Genomic DNA, 14,463 nt, shown 5'->3' on the forward strand with positions numbered 1-14,463 from the left:
TGATACACACACACACACACACACGCACACACACACACACACACATTCACGCACTCAAAGTTACAGTAGCATACATTTCTCCTGTATGTCTGAGCCACCAAACTGTCACAAGTGAACAGAAGTCACTGACAACTTAGTTTACTTCTAATATTGGCTGTAAACCCAAGACCTGAATCTGCTTCGCCTTCTCGAGAAGTAAATCATCAGTCTGAAAAACACATTTTAAAAACGAAGATTAAGACAGATTAATAGAAAACACTATCTCCCTTTAGGAGTACAATAATAATGCCAACACGTAAAATTCCATGAAATACAAGAATATTCTAAAATCCATGATAGAGTACCACAGATAAACTGAAAGTTTCTATATGGCAAATATCAAAGAAGTATAATGAAGTTGTGTTCTGTTACATTACCCCTTTGATACAGTAAAAGATTCAAAATCCACCGCCTTAAATTTTGTCATAGCATCTCTGCTAGAGTTGAGTTGACACAGATTATGTAACTTTTCCAAAATCCCGAGCAAAGAGAGAATCATATTCTCAGCTAACAAATGAAAAGATCTACCAACAGCCTACTGATGCTCCAATCTACCGTGACAGTGGCATGTGTACATATACATGATGTGTTGACGTGATGAAATACCATCTGTCACCACAGACAATAGAGAAGCTGCCAGATGGACATTTTCCTGCCCGGCGTGTGCTTTTGATGGATCAGAGGCCTTTGTGCTAAAACAGCCCAAACAGTTAACTCTTGACCTGCCGTCTGCACCTGAAAATTTTTTAAAGATATGTAGACAGTGGCAATGTTCTTATGAAAATCCATTCTGTTCACTTACCAGTTAATCAACTGGGAAATTTAGTTTAACACACACCCACAAAAACTATAAATCAGTTATATTAACCAAGGTAATCTTGGTTAATACAACTGTTCATGAAAGTGTATAAAATGCCTGAAGGTACATAAAGGTGCATAACGTGTGTAAAGGTATGTATTAGGGTGCATAAAGTTGCATAAAAATACAAAAAGGTGTGTAATGGTAAATGTACATAAAAGTGAATTAATGAGTGGAGGTACATAAAGGCGTGTCAGATGTGCAGCAACTTCTAAAGGTATGCAAATGTTAATAAAGTGTATGTAAATAGATGCATACATGTGTGCAAAAGTACACAATATTATGAAAACTGCGCTGACAGTTGCATACATGTGTATAAATATGTATGCAGGCAAACTCAGTGAAACATCCAAATAAGGCAAAACACGCATGACAATAGGTCTATTTCGAACATTATGTATTCCATTTTGAAATCTGTATTTCCTGTCTGGTGATGACAAAATAATGGATTAATACATTACATCCATTTGTTTACCTCTTTTTACAGCTGGATGAAACAATATAGAAAATCCATAACTAAAAACAAATGGAACGTGAATTAACTATAATATATTTAATAAAAAATAGTAGCCCCACCAGGTAATGTGCAGAAAGTCTGAATATTGTTTTGGTCTGCCAAAACAACATTAATCACCCATTAGGAACACTGGTTTAAAGTAAGCTGCCTACAAATTCAAAATACACAATTTTTTGTGATGAATGCAGCATTGTCATTTTTTTAAACAATAACTAATTTTACTGGTGTAGCATGTTTAAATGTAAAATAAGTTACCAGAAAGTTTCGCTTGTACACTTCATGTAGGCCTATATCAATACGGTGACTAGCAATGGGGAGACAGGCTATTAAGGCCAACAGAGGTTTAAATTATTGTGAAGGACTCTGTTTGATATGTTTTTAATGATACTGATTGTAATATCAAAAAAGTCTAAAATCTCAACACTGTATTAATGTCAAATATTCTATGTTCAGTTTTTTTTTTTTAAGAAATTTACTTTATGAAATATTAGTGGCTTCCTGTCTGCCGTCTTTCCCACAGGGAAGTGAACGCAGCATGAGAGGCTGCTGATAATCCAGCAGGTGGAAGGATGATAATCCCTCCTCCTCCCTCCCACCTCGGCGGACTCCCATCACTCCAGCCTCCACCTGCTTACCGCGCTCCTCTGGAACACGTCTCCCTCCGGCCGGCGCGCTTCTTCTCTCACTTCCTTCCTTCTTCTTCTGCCTCTTACTCCCACGGGTGGGCTCGAGTCGGAGAGGTTAGTGGGAGAGGAGGGAGGGGGAGAGGGGGGAGGGGGGGGGGGGGGGGGGGACACACGGAGAGAGAACGACTGAGAGTTACAGCGAGAGAGAGAGAGTTAAAAAAAAAAAAAAAAAAAAAAAAAAAGACGTGAGGCGAGTGTAGGTCTAAAAAAAAAAGCGCGTGGAAGCTGTCCCGCGAAGGCGAAGCGCAGCGGCTGCGTCCCGCGTGGCCAAGGCCATCCGCCGCTGTCACACAGTAGTGTCCCCGTGCGTGGGGCGCACAAGGGGGGGGGGTTTACGTGTTTGTGTGTGTGTGTGTGTGTGTGTGTGGGTAGGGGCTACCCCACTCTCTCATATTCCTGAGTAGCCAAGTTTGAACAGTTTAAGACAAGAAAAACATTTCCTATTTTGTTAAATGATAAAAACTATCATTTTTATTATTATTATTATTATTATTATTATGGTTGTTGTTGTTGTTGTTGTTTTTGTTACTAGGCTATTGTTATTACTGATATAGTAATTGGCTAGTAGTGGCAATAAGTTAGCAGTTGTAGTAGGCTAGCAGTAGTCGATGGTATTAGTATTAGGAATAATTGATATTTAATAGTAGCCATATATTTATTGTAGAGATGTACGTAGAAATCAAAATGATGAAATGTTTTAAACAAAATACAGATATAAGCCAATAACATAAATATTTGCATGTCTGAATAATTTTATTTCTAAACAAATGGGCCACCGAGTTCAAAGAAGTAAAACCACAAACTATTGAAAGGCACTTTTAAAGAGCAGTGTTGACTTATAGTTCCAAACTACTAGGTATAAAAGGGATTAAACATGTCACCACAGTTGTTTGATATCAGGTGATGCCAAACATTTTTGTAACTGTTATGTGTTTGTGACTGTCTCTGGAGGGGGGGGGGGGCTCATGGACCTGTCTACACCGTTGCAGTTACTGCTGGTCACCAGTAGAGGTCAACAGAGTACATACAGTAGGCTACAGTACATACAGCTGCTCACTTGAAGCATCTACTGTAAATGGAAATACATTTGTTGACTTGTTCATTCCAGTCCATTTGACAATTTTTGCAGTTTTAATCTTGACACAGCATCGGCACTGTAAATTACTAAAACATTAAGCCTAGTTCCAAACATGTATCTAAACCATCAAACACAGAAACACGAATTGAAACATATGATTTGGTCTTTCTTTGCAAGGGCAGCAGTGTTTCCTCCTCATCCTTTCATTAATGCATTTATAAAATAAATATACATTCCTCACTTCAGGAAATATTTTGGTCATATTCTTTCATATACAGGAACCTGTCCTTATTCTGACCCAGAAATCCTTTGTAAAGTGTGCCGTTGCTGAATATATCTTCATATATATATGTGTTTCTCTGTGATGTCTGTTTGTGTCAGCTTTCCCGGACAAGAGCATTATTAATATGGTGGGAATCTTTAATTAAACCATTAACACAAAATTAATATAAGATGAAACTTTATTTGTGTAAGTAAAGTGAGAGATTGGGAGTGCATTTATATTTAGTGAATTGTTATTCAGTGACTCATTATTATTCAGTGACAACTTTTCTGTATGTGTGTGTACCTACTGTAGGTGCAGACATTGTATATGTGTAGCTGCGAATGAGGGCTCACATTTTTTCCTCATGCTGTTTCCTTGCTCCCCAATAGATGGCACGATAGCCCTAAATCCTACAGTACCATGAAGTTAAATACATGATCCGTATTTGTCTATTTGTCCCATTACATTAGAATATATTGTCTGTGTAACTACATATCCTGTTATACAACTATACTAATGAAAGTTACAATCAAAAACATATCATCTCAAACAGCATTGTGTAAAAATACATTTTTGAGTTGTTGTCATCCACTCTACCCGTTAAATGTTACATTCGAACAATTCAGGTATCATAGTAAATGTCTACTTTTTGCTGTATTTACACAGTTGGGTCATTCACATGTGCACCACATGTAATTATGCAGCCTTTAAGTGTTTTAAGTCTGTGGAATCAATGTCTTTCTCCTGCATGTATCATCCACCTTGTTCCTGTGTCCTCAGGTTGAGACAAGTAACTTCTGGTTTGTCTTATTCTGCATCCTCTCTCTGCTGGATTTGCTGCATGACCTCCTCTCCCTCTGACCACTGAGGCCCCTGGAAAAAAGGAGGGTGCACGTGGAGTTAAAGATTTTCTGCATTTTGATAACAACAGATGAAGAATGAAGGACATTAAATCTTGACAGGCCTTAACACATTTATCTTACATGAGCTGATCAGACTCATAGACATGTGGAAATAATTGATAAATGAATCAGTTGATTAATCACCTGCCTGTCTGACTGATTAATACTTCTACCTAGTCACAGCCTTGGCAACAAGATAGGCAAGTTCAGCCATGTTGAGGACCATGCAGATGGATGAGGCGGTGGCCATGAAAACAGTGAAGATGGTTTTTTCAGTGGGGCGTGAGATGAAACAGTCCACCAGGTTAGGACACGGCCACTGGTCACACTGCACCAGCCGTGGCATCTGGAAACCATCGTACACCACATACAGGGCATACCTGAAGAGACAAAGACCCACACTGTGTGTTTATATCAGCAGACCTACAGGAAATCAGCAGACCTACAGGAAATCAGAATCACAGAGTCTTACATGAAGCCTCCCTCAAACAGCAGCCTGAACACCAGGCTGCACGCGTATGTCCACCAGAGGGCGCCGGCTATTGGGAGTCTCCGCTTCTTCAGAGTGTCTAACTCTTCCTCCTGACCTTTGTTGCTGAGAAAACCAGATCTACCAGAACCCTGTCACACAGGACGACATGACATGAAGTTAAAACAAGACAAGACACAATCATAAAAGACATGACACAAGCAAAACAAGAGAAGACATGACCAGCTAATGCACAATAAAACAAGACAATAAAACACATAACATGACACAACACAATAAGACATACCATCACATGACGAGATAAAAGAAGACATGATATGACGCAAGACAAAATATGACATGTCGTGACAAGACATAAGGTGACAAGATAAAACACAACACAAGACGGGATAAGACAAGAAGAGACGAGACGTGACATTGTGACAAGAGAAGACAAGATACAACAACACAAGACACAGCTTGAAAGACCAAACAAAACAAGAAAAGCTAGAGTAAAACAAGACACAACCAGAAAAGATGTGACAAAATATGACATTACAACAGCATGGCACAACAAGAGAACACACACGACAGCCAAGCTACCACATGAAATAGTGTCACAGGACAGGACAGGACAGGACACAGCATGGGACGATAAAATGAGAGAAGACATGACAAGGTAAGACATGACATGATGTGAATCAACACAACATATAACATGATGACTCGACACCACTCACGCCATCACATGACATGACACATTGAAAACAGACAAGATACAACCAGAAAAAGACATGACATGCCATGGGATGGTACATCACATTTTATGAAACAGTGGGTTTCCCTCCCAACAGGGCGGTTTTTGCATTGACGCTGTTGAACAGTACAAACACCTGCAGCAGCCTCTTCTTGTCCCTATGGTTCCGATAGCCCACATACATTGCAACCAGGAGGGTTGGTGTGGAGACAAAGACAAGCTGAAGACACCAGAGACGGATGTGGGAGACTGGAAAGAACTGATCGTAGCAGACATTTTCACAGCCAGGCTGAAAAACAGAGATGGATATACAGATTGTTCAACAATGAGCGTAAAATGATTTATAAGATTAGAATCTCTGTTTTATTTGTTCATGGTGAAGTCAGATGTCAAAGATCAGCTGTGGATCAGTGCCTCTGGTACTGGCAGAGATACTCTGGGTGTAGCTTCAGGATGTCCTATTAATGGTCAGTCCTTCCTACTAATGACATCCCTACCATTGTCATTATTGTAGTTCTTATCATGAGTGTATAGTAGGGGAGACCAGAGATGGTTGTAATACTTTTTGTCTCAGTGCCTATTGTTTGTCTACTACAAATACCAATGTTTCAAACTCCTCCAACTACATCACAGAATTCATTAAGTGATGTTAAATACAAGGAATTTTTATTGTTAAAAAAACAAAAAAACTTGACACTGACTTTTAAAGCACTGCTATTAAAACTTTAAGATTTATGTATTAAGTTTTGGCATGCTGAAAAAAAGTTGTAGGACAGAGAAAATGTGTTTAGTTGTCATTACAGGGTTAGTTGTAACACTGTTTTGAAAGGTGCCACAACCATACCCCTATCCGCCATTGTTTAGCATGGTGGTATGAAATTAGATATGATGAAATGCCTCACATTTTACCTAAGAGACTTCTCTCTAATCTAATATGAGTTTCATAATTCTAACTTCATCAGTATCAGAACTACTCAAAATATAAACTCCGTCCGAAAAATAGCTTTTTCTTACCAGAAAATCAGTGTTTTGGTCATAAAATCTGCACCCCTTCACGCAGCCATGTAATTCCACATGGAAGTTCAGGAAGGAAGTGGTAATGCATGAAATTGGTCACATTTTTCTAAGATCATCCCTTCTTGGTGAAAGTGATAATGTTACAACCATTCCTTTGTTACAACCATTCCTGGTGTCTCCCCTACTTATGAAGGTCAAGAACAGTAAAGTAGTTGAGCGTCAGCTGTGTTACTGCTTTTAAAAACATACGATAACAATGTTTTTTCAGAATGTTTCAAAAATACTTTCAAAGTGTTCCAATTTAACCTCCGCAGTTACAGTATATGAAGAGTTGTATCAAAACTGGTGGTCATGTTAAGAGCTACTCAGCAGAATGTTTCATATTTACATTTACATGTTGTAAATGGCACTCAGGACATTCAGGATTTTCTTAAATTAGTTGCTTTAATCATATGATAATTAAGTAATCTGAATGAGTTAGCGCAATTAAGTACCATTAGCTGCTGGTCGCACCAGACCAAGGCTGTAGCAACAAAACTTTTTATTGTATTGAAGGATGTATTTTATTGCTTAACATTTTTTTTTGTTTGTAACAGGAAGATTGTGTTATTTAATCTCTCCAAAGGTGCATAGCAGCACTTTAATGCATTTATTAGCCAACATTTCTGTAAGAACTGTGTGTAAGAATTAATTATTAAATAGTGACTAATTTTAACATCCCATAGGTTCCAAGGTGAAACGATATGAAAATGGATGTATGATGTAACATAATGATATCGCTGACCGGGTGCCCTACCTGTAGTGTGTTACAGGTGAAGTCAGACTGCTCATCTCCCCAGACGCTCTCAGCAGCAACTACCAGCACCATGACCCGGAAAATAAACAGCACAGAGAGCCAGACTTTACCCAGGCTCGTGGAGTGACGGTTAGCCCCAACCAGCTGAGCATAGAGAGCAGGCCAAGACATCCTGGAGAAACAGATGGAGAAATGAAAATGAGAATAATAATGTGGAAATCAGAGCAGTGGCCTTTTTACTGGGAAGTTGCTGGTTCAAGTTTCTGTTTGCTGGGAGAAAAAACCTGGAGGGGAAAAGTGAATACAGTATGCATTGGTATTATTTTGTTGCAGGTTTTTCTGGTTCCTTTGAGTTGCACATCAGACAGCGACACAGAGGGAAATTCAGAAGGAAGTCGCGGCAAAAGATTAAAGCAGAGACGGGCGATGAAACAAAAGAGAAGTTTGACAGAGGAAGAGGATGAAAAGGAATGAAACTGAGAGGAGGAGGAGAGAAGGCCCAGCGCCAACATTCATGTGAACTGATGAACCTCTCTGCCCACTGTGGACTGTACTGAACTTGAGCCCACCCAACTAAAAACATACTGAACACACTGTACAAACCCACATTACTACAGTCCTCACTGAGCCTCACCATTCACATGCAGTGACTGATTGATTTGTTTATTCACCAATTATTGAAATTATATACATTAAACTGAACTACAATATGTAGAACAAGTATATTACATTAAATGAGAGCAGTTGTTTTAATTTATAAAAAACTTCACAAAAGTGCTGCAAATATAGTGGCAATGATATATGATGATGATGATGATAACGAGAATCTGAAGTTACTGATTTTTTAAATAAAAAAAAAAAAAAGTAGTTTTCTCACCTTGTGTCTGGAGAGTCAGGTTGTTTGCAGGAAAATACTCCACATAGTCCTTTCCAGCATGAAAACAAACACAGCTCACTATCACATCACTGCTGGCATAATTAAAATGAAATAAAATGAATGAGTTGAATCTAATACAATGCACAAATCACAAACCTGCAGCCCCTGGTTGCTTTACATCAAATAAAAGATGCGCCTCCAAGTGTGAAGTCAGCCAGAGTAAATTAGGATGACTTCCTGTGAGGACTTTCAAAATAAAACCTTACAGGGGGTCAAGCTGTGGCAATGTTTTAGCAGAAGAGGCTACATAAATAGTACAGCAGTTAAAATTAGATGATTTTAATTTAATTTGAATGCACAGTCACTAATGATAATCCACTGCTAATATAGAGTGGGACTGCGAGAGAGTTTCCTTCAATGATGGAAGCAGTGAAAAATATTTTTAGCACCTGATTGATGTGACATTTCCAGAGCAGCACCCATGTTTTTTTTCCAGACTGAAATCCAGATGTTAAGACCATCAGCAGTCCAACAAATGATTTCTGTCTCCAGTTACTGTAGTTGAGTAAAGGAGTGAGCTGTCATCTTGTAAAATACAGTCTAATTAAAAATTACTCCTGCCCAGTGCAACTCACTGTCTGTTGACCACCACTGTTCTTTGCATATACTCATTTTGGGTGTTGAAGGAATCGTCCAGAAATTTAGTGTCCATAAAGAGTGTGGACCCACAGTCCGAACCAAAGCAGCGCAGGTTGAGATATCCAACATACTAATGACTTGGTTTGTGAACCCATATTAAGGAATTAAAAAGTGCTGGTTTCTATACTTACAGTACAGCACGTCTTTCATAAGACCTTCCCTGCCTCCTAACCCTTCAAACACTTTTATAGCCATGCAGGCAGCGTGGTTCTAGGGATGCTCCATCAGTCTCTCAACAGCTACTTGTTATAGAAATTCATGCCCCCTTCAAGATTTATTGTAATAGCTCTGTTGATCCATCTGTCTCACAGAGCCACCAGCATGGATGTGGACTTAGTTCTGTTAAACCAGGCTTTCTGTTCCAAATTAAGTCAAGATGTAAAATAGGTGGGGTGCTCCTGTAATGATGCTGTGGTGCCACTATTAATTTTTAACAGTATGTGGATGTTAACAAATGTTACATAAATTTGCTTTAATGTTGGATACACACAAAAAGCATTGTCAAACAGTTACCATCTATTGTACTGACAGGGTGCCCATGGAGTGCGGAAGTCAGAGCACTGAAAGAACAAAGTTGTATTGCAGTGTGTAATGTGTGTGTGTGTGTGTGTGTGTGTGTGTGTGTGTGTGTGTGTGTGTGTATCTGTGGTTGTAATTGGACACAGGTGACTTCTCAGAGGCAAATCATCACTTGGCAGCAGTCAGCCTGCAGGACAGTGTAGCTCTGTGTGCTGCTAATGACCATGACCAATGAGTTTTTCCCACTGTTTGTGGAAGTGTGGGGGCAAAAACCAACTTCCTCAGTTTACACTGTGGTTACTCACAGAACTGAAATGCAAACTTTTGAAGAGGCTGTAACGTGTTGTGCATACTCTGCTTTGGCTAGGGTGTTGGGGGTGGGGATTTAAAGATTTGCAGACAACAATGCAGCAGCGTGTTAGTGAAAAAGTCTTTGGACTCTTCTTTCAGAATTATCACTTGATCACAAATTTCCATTAGTTTTGCAAATAATGAAGCAAGCAAGCTGCTGGTGGTGAATTGCAGGGTTTGTATTAAGTTTCTCCTCTGTAGCACAGCTTTAACATGATACTGCAAAATGAGCAGCAATGATCTGGGCAAGAAAACATCATGTGGTCGAGTCAGAGACAGAGGGCGTTAGTGATTCTAATGGAGTCATTAGGGGAAATAACAGCGACTCTTATTCTTGATGCATATCAATGAATGGATATCAGTGTCAACACCAGACTCAAAGAGCCACTGTTTGATCTTTCAGTCAGAACAGGGCAAAAAAAAAAAAAAAAAAATCAAGCGGGTCCATGCCATCCATGCTGATGAGGTGGTGGTGGTGGTAGGGTGACGTGGGGTCACACAAAAGTGAATGAGTAGGGAGAAAGAGAGAGAGGTAAAATAGAGCCAATTGTTTGAGTAGCTCCTGATCCCTGATCAGCCAGCCAGCAGGAGAACAGAGGGGGCCAGTGTCAGGATACGTGCACACACGTACACACACATATACACATACACATACACATACACTGTACAACGCTCACATATATGTTACCCAGAAAACTACACTCACACACTGTAATGAGTGAGGGGGAGAGCAGCATGTGACTGAATAGCAGGTCTCAGTTCTGTAGGTGGACTTGGCTGACTGATCCTGGATCAGCCACTCTACTGTATGAAAGTGCTACAAGACGTCTTGATGATTTCTGGAACTTGCAGATTTTTGTTTCCCATTCAATAGCCTAACATTAAATATGTTCTCTGCAAAATTCAGATTCCTTCTGGTGCTTTACAATACCTGTAATGTTTCTGCACTGCACTTTCCAGACAGCATTGAAAAAGTAAAAAAAAAAAAAAAAAAAAAAAATAGAAATTACACCAGACATTTTTTTCCAGGAAAGTCCTGTAGTTTAAAATAGTTTCATATTCAGCAATATTCCTTGCGAACAAAGATAATATCTCTTCACTGGATAAACACTCTATAATAATCAGAGCAGTATAAAGTTAAGACTTGGACTCAAGTCAGGACATGGTTACAATTATAAACATGTGGACTGTACCCACAGTGGCGTACCTACCTTCACTGCTATGGTGACTATGATAACAGTCTTGGCTTGGTTAGGTTTAGTGAAAGATGGTGATTTGGGTTAAAATAACTACTAACAACACTTCTCAACATTGGATGATCTTTGTTGTCATGGTTGCAAATAAAGTGGTTAACTTTGTCAAAGTCATATAGGAATTGAATTAAGTCCTTCTAAAGTGGACTTTCCCCTTTGCTCTTGTCATAATTACTATGGCTGCCAAATGTTGCTCAATAACAAAACGTAACTATGGCTCATAATAATCTGTACAACCTACGGGCTCCTGCTGTTTTCAATTTTTTTTTAATCCACAGTCACCATTAGTACGCACCAGGACAGAGATATGGTGATTTGGTGGTCATTTTTTTTCATTCATGCATAGTAATTAAAGTAGTTAAATAACCTTTTTTTGTTGTTGTTTTTCTTTTTTGTATAGTTAACTACTGAAACTACAAACAATTTTGAGCCATTAAAAGAAAGGAATTTTATGGGGTTTTTTTAAGATGGTAAATTGCTTCTCTCTCTTTCGTCCTGACCGTTGTGAAGGCAGCCCAGACAATGCATTTGTCAAGTGCTATAATTTCGTATCATGTGTACATTGTTAATTTGAGACAAGTTTTTATACAAAGTATTTTGAACTACTTTTCCCAAAGTAGCACTGTCAATAACAGAAGATCAAAGAGAGTATAATTTAATAGCATTTCAATCACACTACTAGCAAACTCTATGAGTTATGTGGGGTTGTTAGTGATGTGTATGGGAGAGTAGTAGCATCATTTGTAATATAATTTATATTAATCATCCATCAGTTGCTGAATCATTTACTAATCACTTAAAATATTAATCAATATTGTGTAAAACGATGCTGAAACACTCCGGTGCAGTAGGGGGCGATAAAGTCGCGAAGTCATGGAGCGGAACACCGGAAACGGAAACGGTATCGTTTTCTGTCTCGTTAGTGTTTCGCTGCCTGCAGCAGCTACGATCAAACATCCAAGCGAGGTGGTTGGAAGTCGCGACGTACGTGCACCGAAATACCAGCGATAGACAACAATGGCGCTTGAATCGCGGATCACACAGGAAGAAATCAAGAAGGAGCCGGAGAAGCCGATCGATCGGGAAAAGGTGGGAACCTGCTTTAGCTTGTTTACCTCATGAGCTCCAACACAACCTGGATGCTAGCTCCAAGCGCTAGCTAACAGTTTGGAGACCGGTGCATTTACGTTCAGGCTCCACGGTCACACTTTACAACGCTGGTAGACCAGCACCAGTGCAGCCTATTAGTCACGCTGATTAGATTAGAATAGATGATCAGAAGTTAGATCGAACAAACAGTAGCCTGCTGTAGCATCTGTGGTGTGCTGCTGCTAACGAACCAGCCAATCAGAATCGTCAACTCGTCGTCAACCAACAATCGGAACTGTTCGCTCAGTTTGAGGCGGTCTCGCAAGGTATCGATGAAACCCCGAAGGAAAATGCAGTTTAAACATTTTCTCCGCCGTAGTTATTATCAGTGAAGCTACAAAAAAAAAAATGCAACTTTTTTAAAGTCTTTAACGATGTTTAGGTAAATTCGGCACGTATTCAGACCCAGGCAAGAACAAACGTAGAGTTGTAGTGACCGTGAGAGGGCAGTTTTAAAGCTGTCAAGCTGGACACGCAGAGAGCCGAGTGAAAGCAGAGCCACTGGTTTCAGTCCCATAAAGAAAACCCTGTTAAAACTCCTGTTGAGATTTCTAACACTGACAATAACTAAAACTCCAGCCCCTGGAACACAGCGTTTCTCAACAGTATACTATGCAAGACTCGATTTATGTTTTTAAATCAGTATTGTAGTTTGTTGAAATGTGAAATTATTGTTTGTAACAGCCTTTGATTGTTTGAGTACCACATAACCGAATCATTTAAAGCAGGGGTCCCCAAACTTTTTTCCTGTGAGGGCCACATAACTTTTCCCTTCTGGGGGTGCCTAAACGTAAACATTTATTGTTTTCCAGAAAGCCACACATAACCAAATATTAATAGTTTGTCTGCTCGCATTTGGCCTTGCAAGTTAGCATACTCTTTGTGACGGGATCCATAGTGTCGGCGCAGATTGTATTCTTTGAATACCGCCACCGCCTCTTGACAGATGAGACAAACAGCCTTTTCTTTGCATTGAACAAAAAAACAATCGTTTGACCACTGCGGGTTAAATACCCTGCATTCTGAATCAATTTTTCTCTTACCTAACCTTTTCGCCATTATTCCGCTCTATTTGACAGGGGCTAGTCTAGGATTTGTGTGGCCAGACTGAAAAAAAATCATAATGTGTCTCTGGTATTGTTCAGGGGGCCGGGCCAAATGTGGAGGCAGGCCGTATCCGGCCCGTGGGCCTTAGTTCGGGGACCACTGATTTAAAGGATCGATTTTCAAAACATGTTCTCCACACTTTATTTCTTCTTACTACCCTTGTGTTTGCTGCTTGTTTATGCTACAGACCTGCCCTCTTCTGCTGCGAGTATTCACCACCAACAGTGGCAGACATCACAGAGCAGATGAATTTGCTCGTGGCAACGTTCCCTCCAGTGAACTGCAGATATACACATGGTGAGGTTGCGAATGCGTCACTCTTTTCTTTGTTGTTGTTGTTGTAGTATGTGTCAACCACAACTTTGTTGATGTTTTAAGTTGATTCTTAAAGCAGTGTTTAGAGGTACTGTTTGATATGAATGTAGAAATAGGCACTGGAGCCTCTATCTGACTCTCTGTGCTTCAGGATGGATGCTACCTTGAAGGAGCTGACCAGCCTGGTGAAGGAAGTGTATCCAGAGGCCAGGAAAAAGGGAACTCACTTTAGCTTTGCCATAGTCTTCCCTGACCCCAGAGGGAAAGCATACAGGTTGGTATCACACTAAAAAGGCACAGGTTGGGCTCATGAACAAGCCACTTGCCAACAGGGCTGTTGAGTTTGTGTGCACAGTGTATTAAAACATGTCCCCCTCACTCCCCCATAGGTTGAAAGACATTGGCAGTACTGTGTCCGGCAGAAAGGGTGCAGATGACTCCATGACGTTGCAATCTCAGCGCTTTCAGATTGGAGACTACCTGGACATAGCGATCACACCACCTAACAGAGCCCCGCCCCTTAACACACGCATGAGGCCATTCTGAACATACACACACATACACACACCAACATCCATGCATAAAGCAACCCGCCTAACTCTTGTTTTTGTTTTCTCTTTTGCATCATCTTGGATGGTTTTCGCCTCATTTTATAAAATGTGATGTGTAATAAAGTTGTCAGTTTTTTTCAAAGTCTTTGCTTCTCTGTGTGACATACTGTGAGACGGTTGTAGCTACTGAGTCTAAATTGTCTTAACATTAAACTGCAGTTATAATGTGGAAACACTCACCATTTTATCAGATGGTC

At 39.9% G+C, this 14,463-nt stretch overlaps 2 protein-coding genes across 3 annotated transcripts; one reads left to right on the forward strand and one right to left on the reverse strand.

Moving 5' to 3' along the window:
• Positions 1-3,622: 3,622 nt before the first annotated feature.
• LOC139609362 (gap junction beta-6 protein-like) lies at positions 3,623-8,488 on the reverse strand. 2 transcript variants are annotated; one of them, XM_071463789.1, is made up of 7 exons: positions 8,419-8,488; positions 8,263-8,311; positions 7,386-7,557; positions 5,709-5,861; positions 4,819-4,967; positions 4,520-4,726; positions 3,623-4,317 (listed from the first exon to the last, which is right to left on the reverse strand). In XM_071463789.1, the coding sequence occupies exons 3-7, from the start codon at positions 7,554-7,556 to the stop codon at positions 4,221-4,223; spliced, it is 777 nt and encodes a 258-aa protein (XP_071319890.1). In that variant the 5' UTR covers position 7,557; positions 8,263-8,311; positions 8,419-8,488; the 3' UTR covers positions 3,623-4,220. The 2 variants fall into 2 exon arrangements, with proteins under 2 accessions (XP_071319890.1, XP_071319891.1); XM_071463790.1 differs by having other exon boundaries at positions 4,491-4,726.
• Positions 8,489-11,982: 3,494 nt separating this feature from the next.
• On the forward strand, positions 11,983-14,351 carry sap18 (Sin3A-associated protein). The gene is made up of 4 exons (XM_071463793.1): positions 11,983-12,173; positions 13,528-13,637; positions 13,807-13,929; positions 14,045-14,351. The coding sequence occupies exons 1-4, from the start codon at positions 12,102-12,104 to the stop codon at positions 14,199-14,201; spliced, it is 462 nt and encodes a 153-aa protein (XP_071319894.1). The 5' UTR covers positions 11,983-12,101; the 3' UTR covers positions 14,202-14,351.
• Positions 14,352-14,463: the final 112 nt, after the last annotated feature.

This window comes from Trachinotus anak, unplaced genomic scaffold (genome assembly GCF_046630095.1).
Source record: "Trachinotus anak isolate AG129_WGS33_773 ecotype Australia unplaced genomic scaffold, CSIRO_AGI_Tana_v1 ptg000026l, whole genome shotgun sequence".
In the NCBI taxonomy this organism is placed as follows: domain Eukaryota; kingdom Metazoa; phylum Chordata; class Actinopteri; order Carangiformes; family Carangidae; genus Trachinotus; species Trachinotus anak.

Coding starts and splice junctions, on each gene's coding strand:
- LOC139609362 (XM_071463789.1), bottom strand. CDS start 7,556: ATGTCTTGGCCTGCTCTCTATGCTCAGCTGGTTGGGGCTAACCGTCAC. Junction 5,862..7,385: donor TCACCTGTAACACACTACAG/GTAGGGCACCCG, acceptor TCTGTTTTTCAG/CCTGGCTGTGAAAATGTCTG. Junction 4,318..4,519: donor GTTGCCAAGGCTGTGACTAG/GTAGAAGTATTA, acceptor CCTTTTTTCCAG/GGGCCTCAGTGGTCAGAGGG.
- sap18 (XM_071463793.1), top strand. CDS start 12,102: ATGGCGCTTGAATCGCGGATCACACAGGAAGAAATCAAGAAGGAGCCG. Junction 13,638..13,806: donor GAACTGCAGATATACACATG/GTGAGGTTGCGA, acceptor TCTGTGCTTCAG/GATGGATGCTACCTTGAAGG. Junction 13,930..14,044: donor CCCAGAGGGAAAGCATACAG/GTTGGTATCACA, acceptor ACTCCCCCATAG/GTTGAAAGACATTGGCAGTA.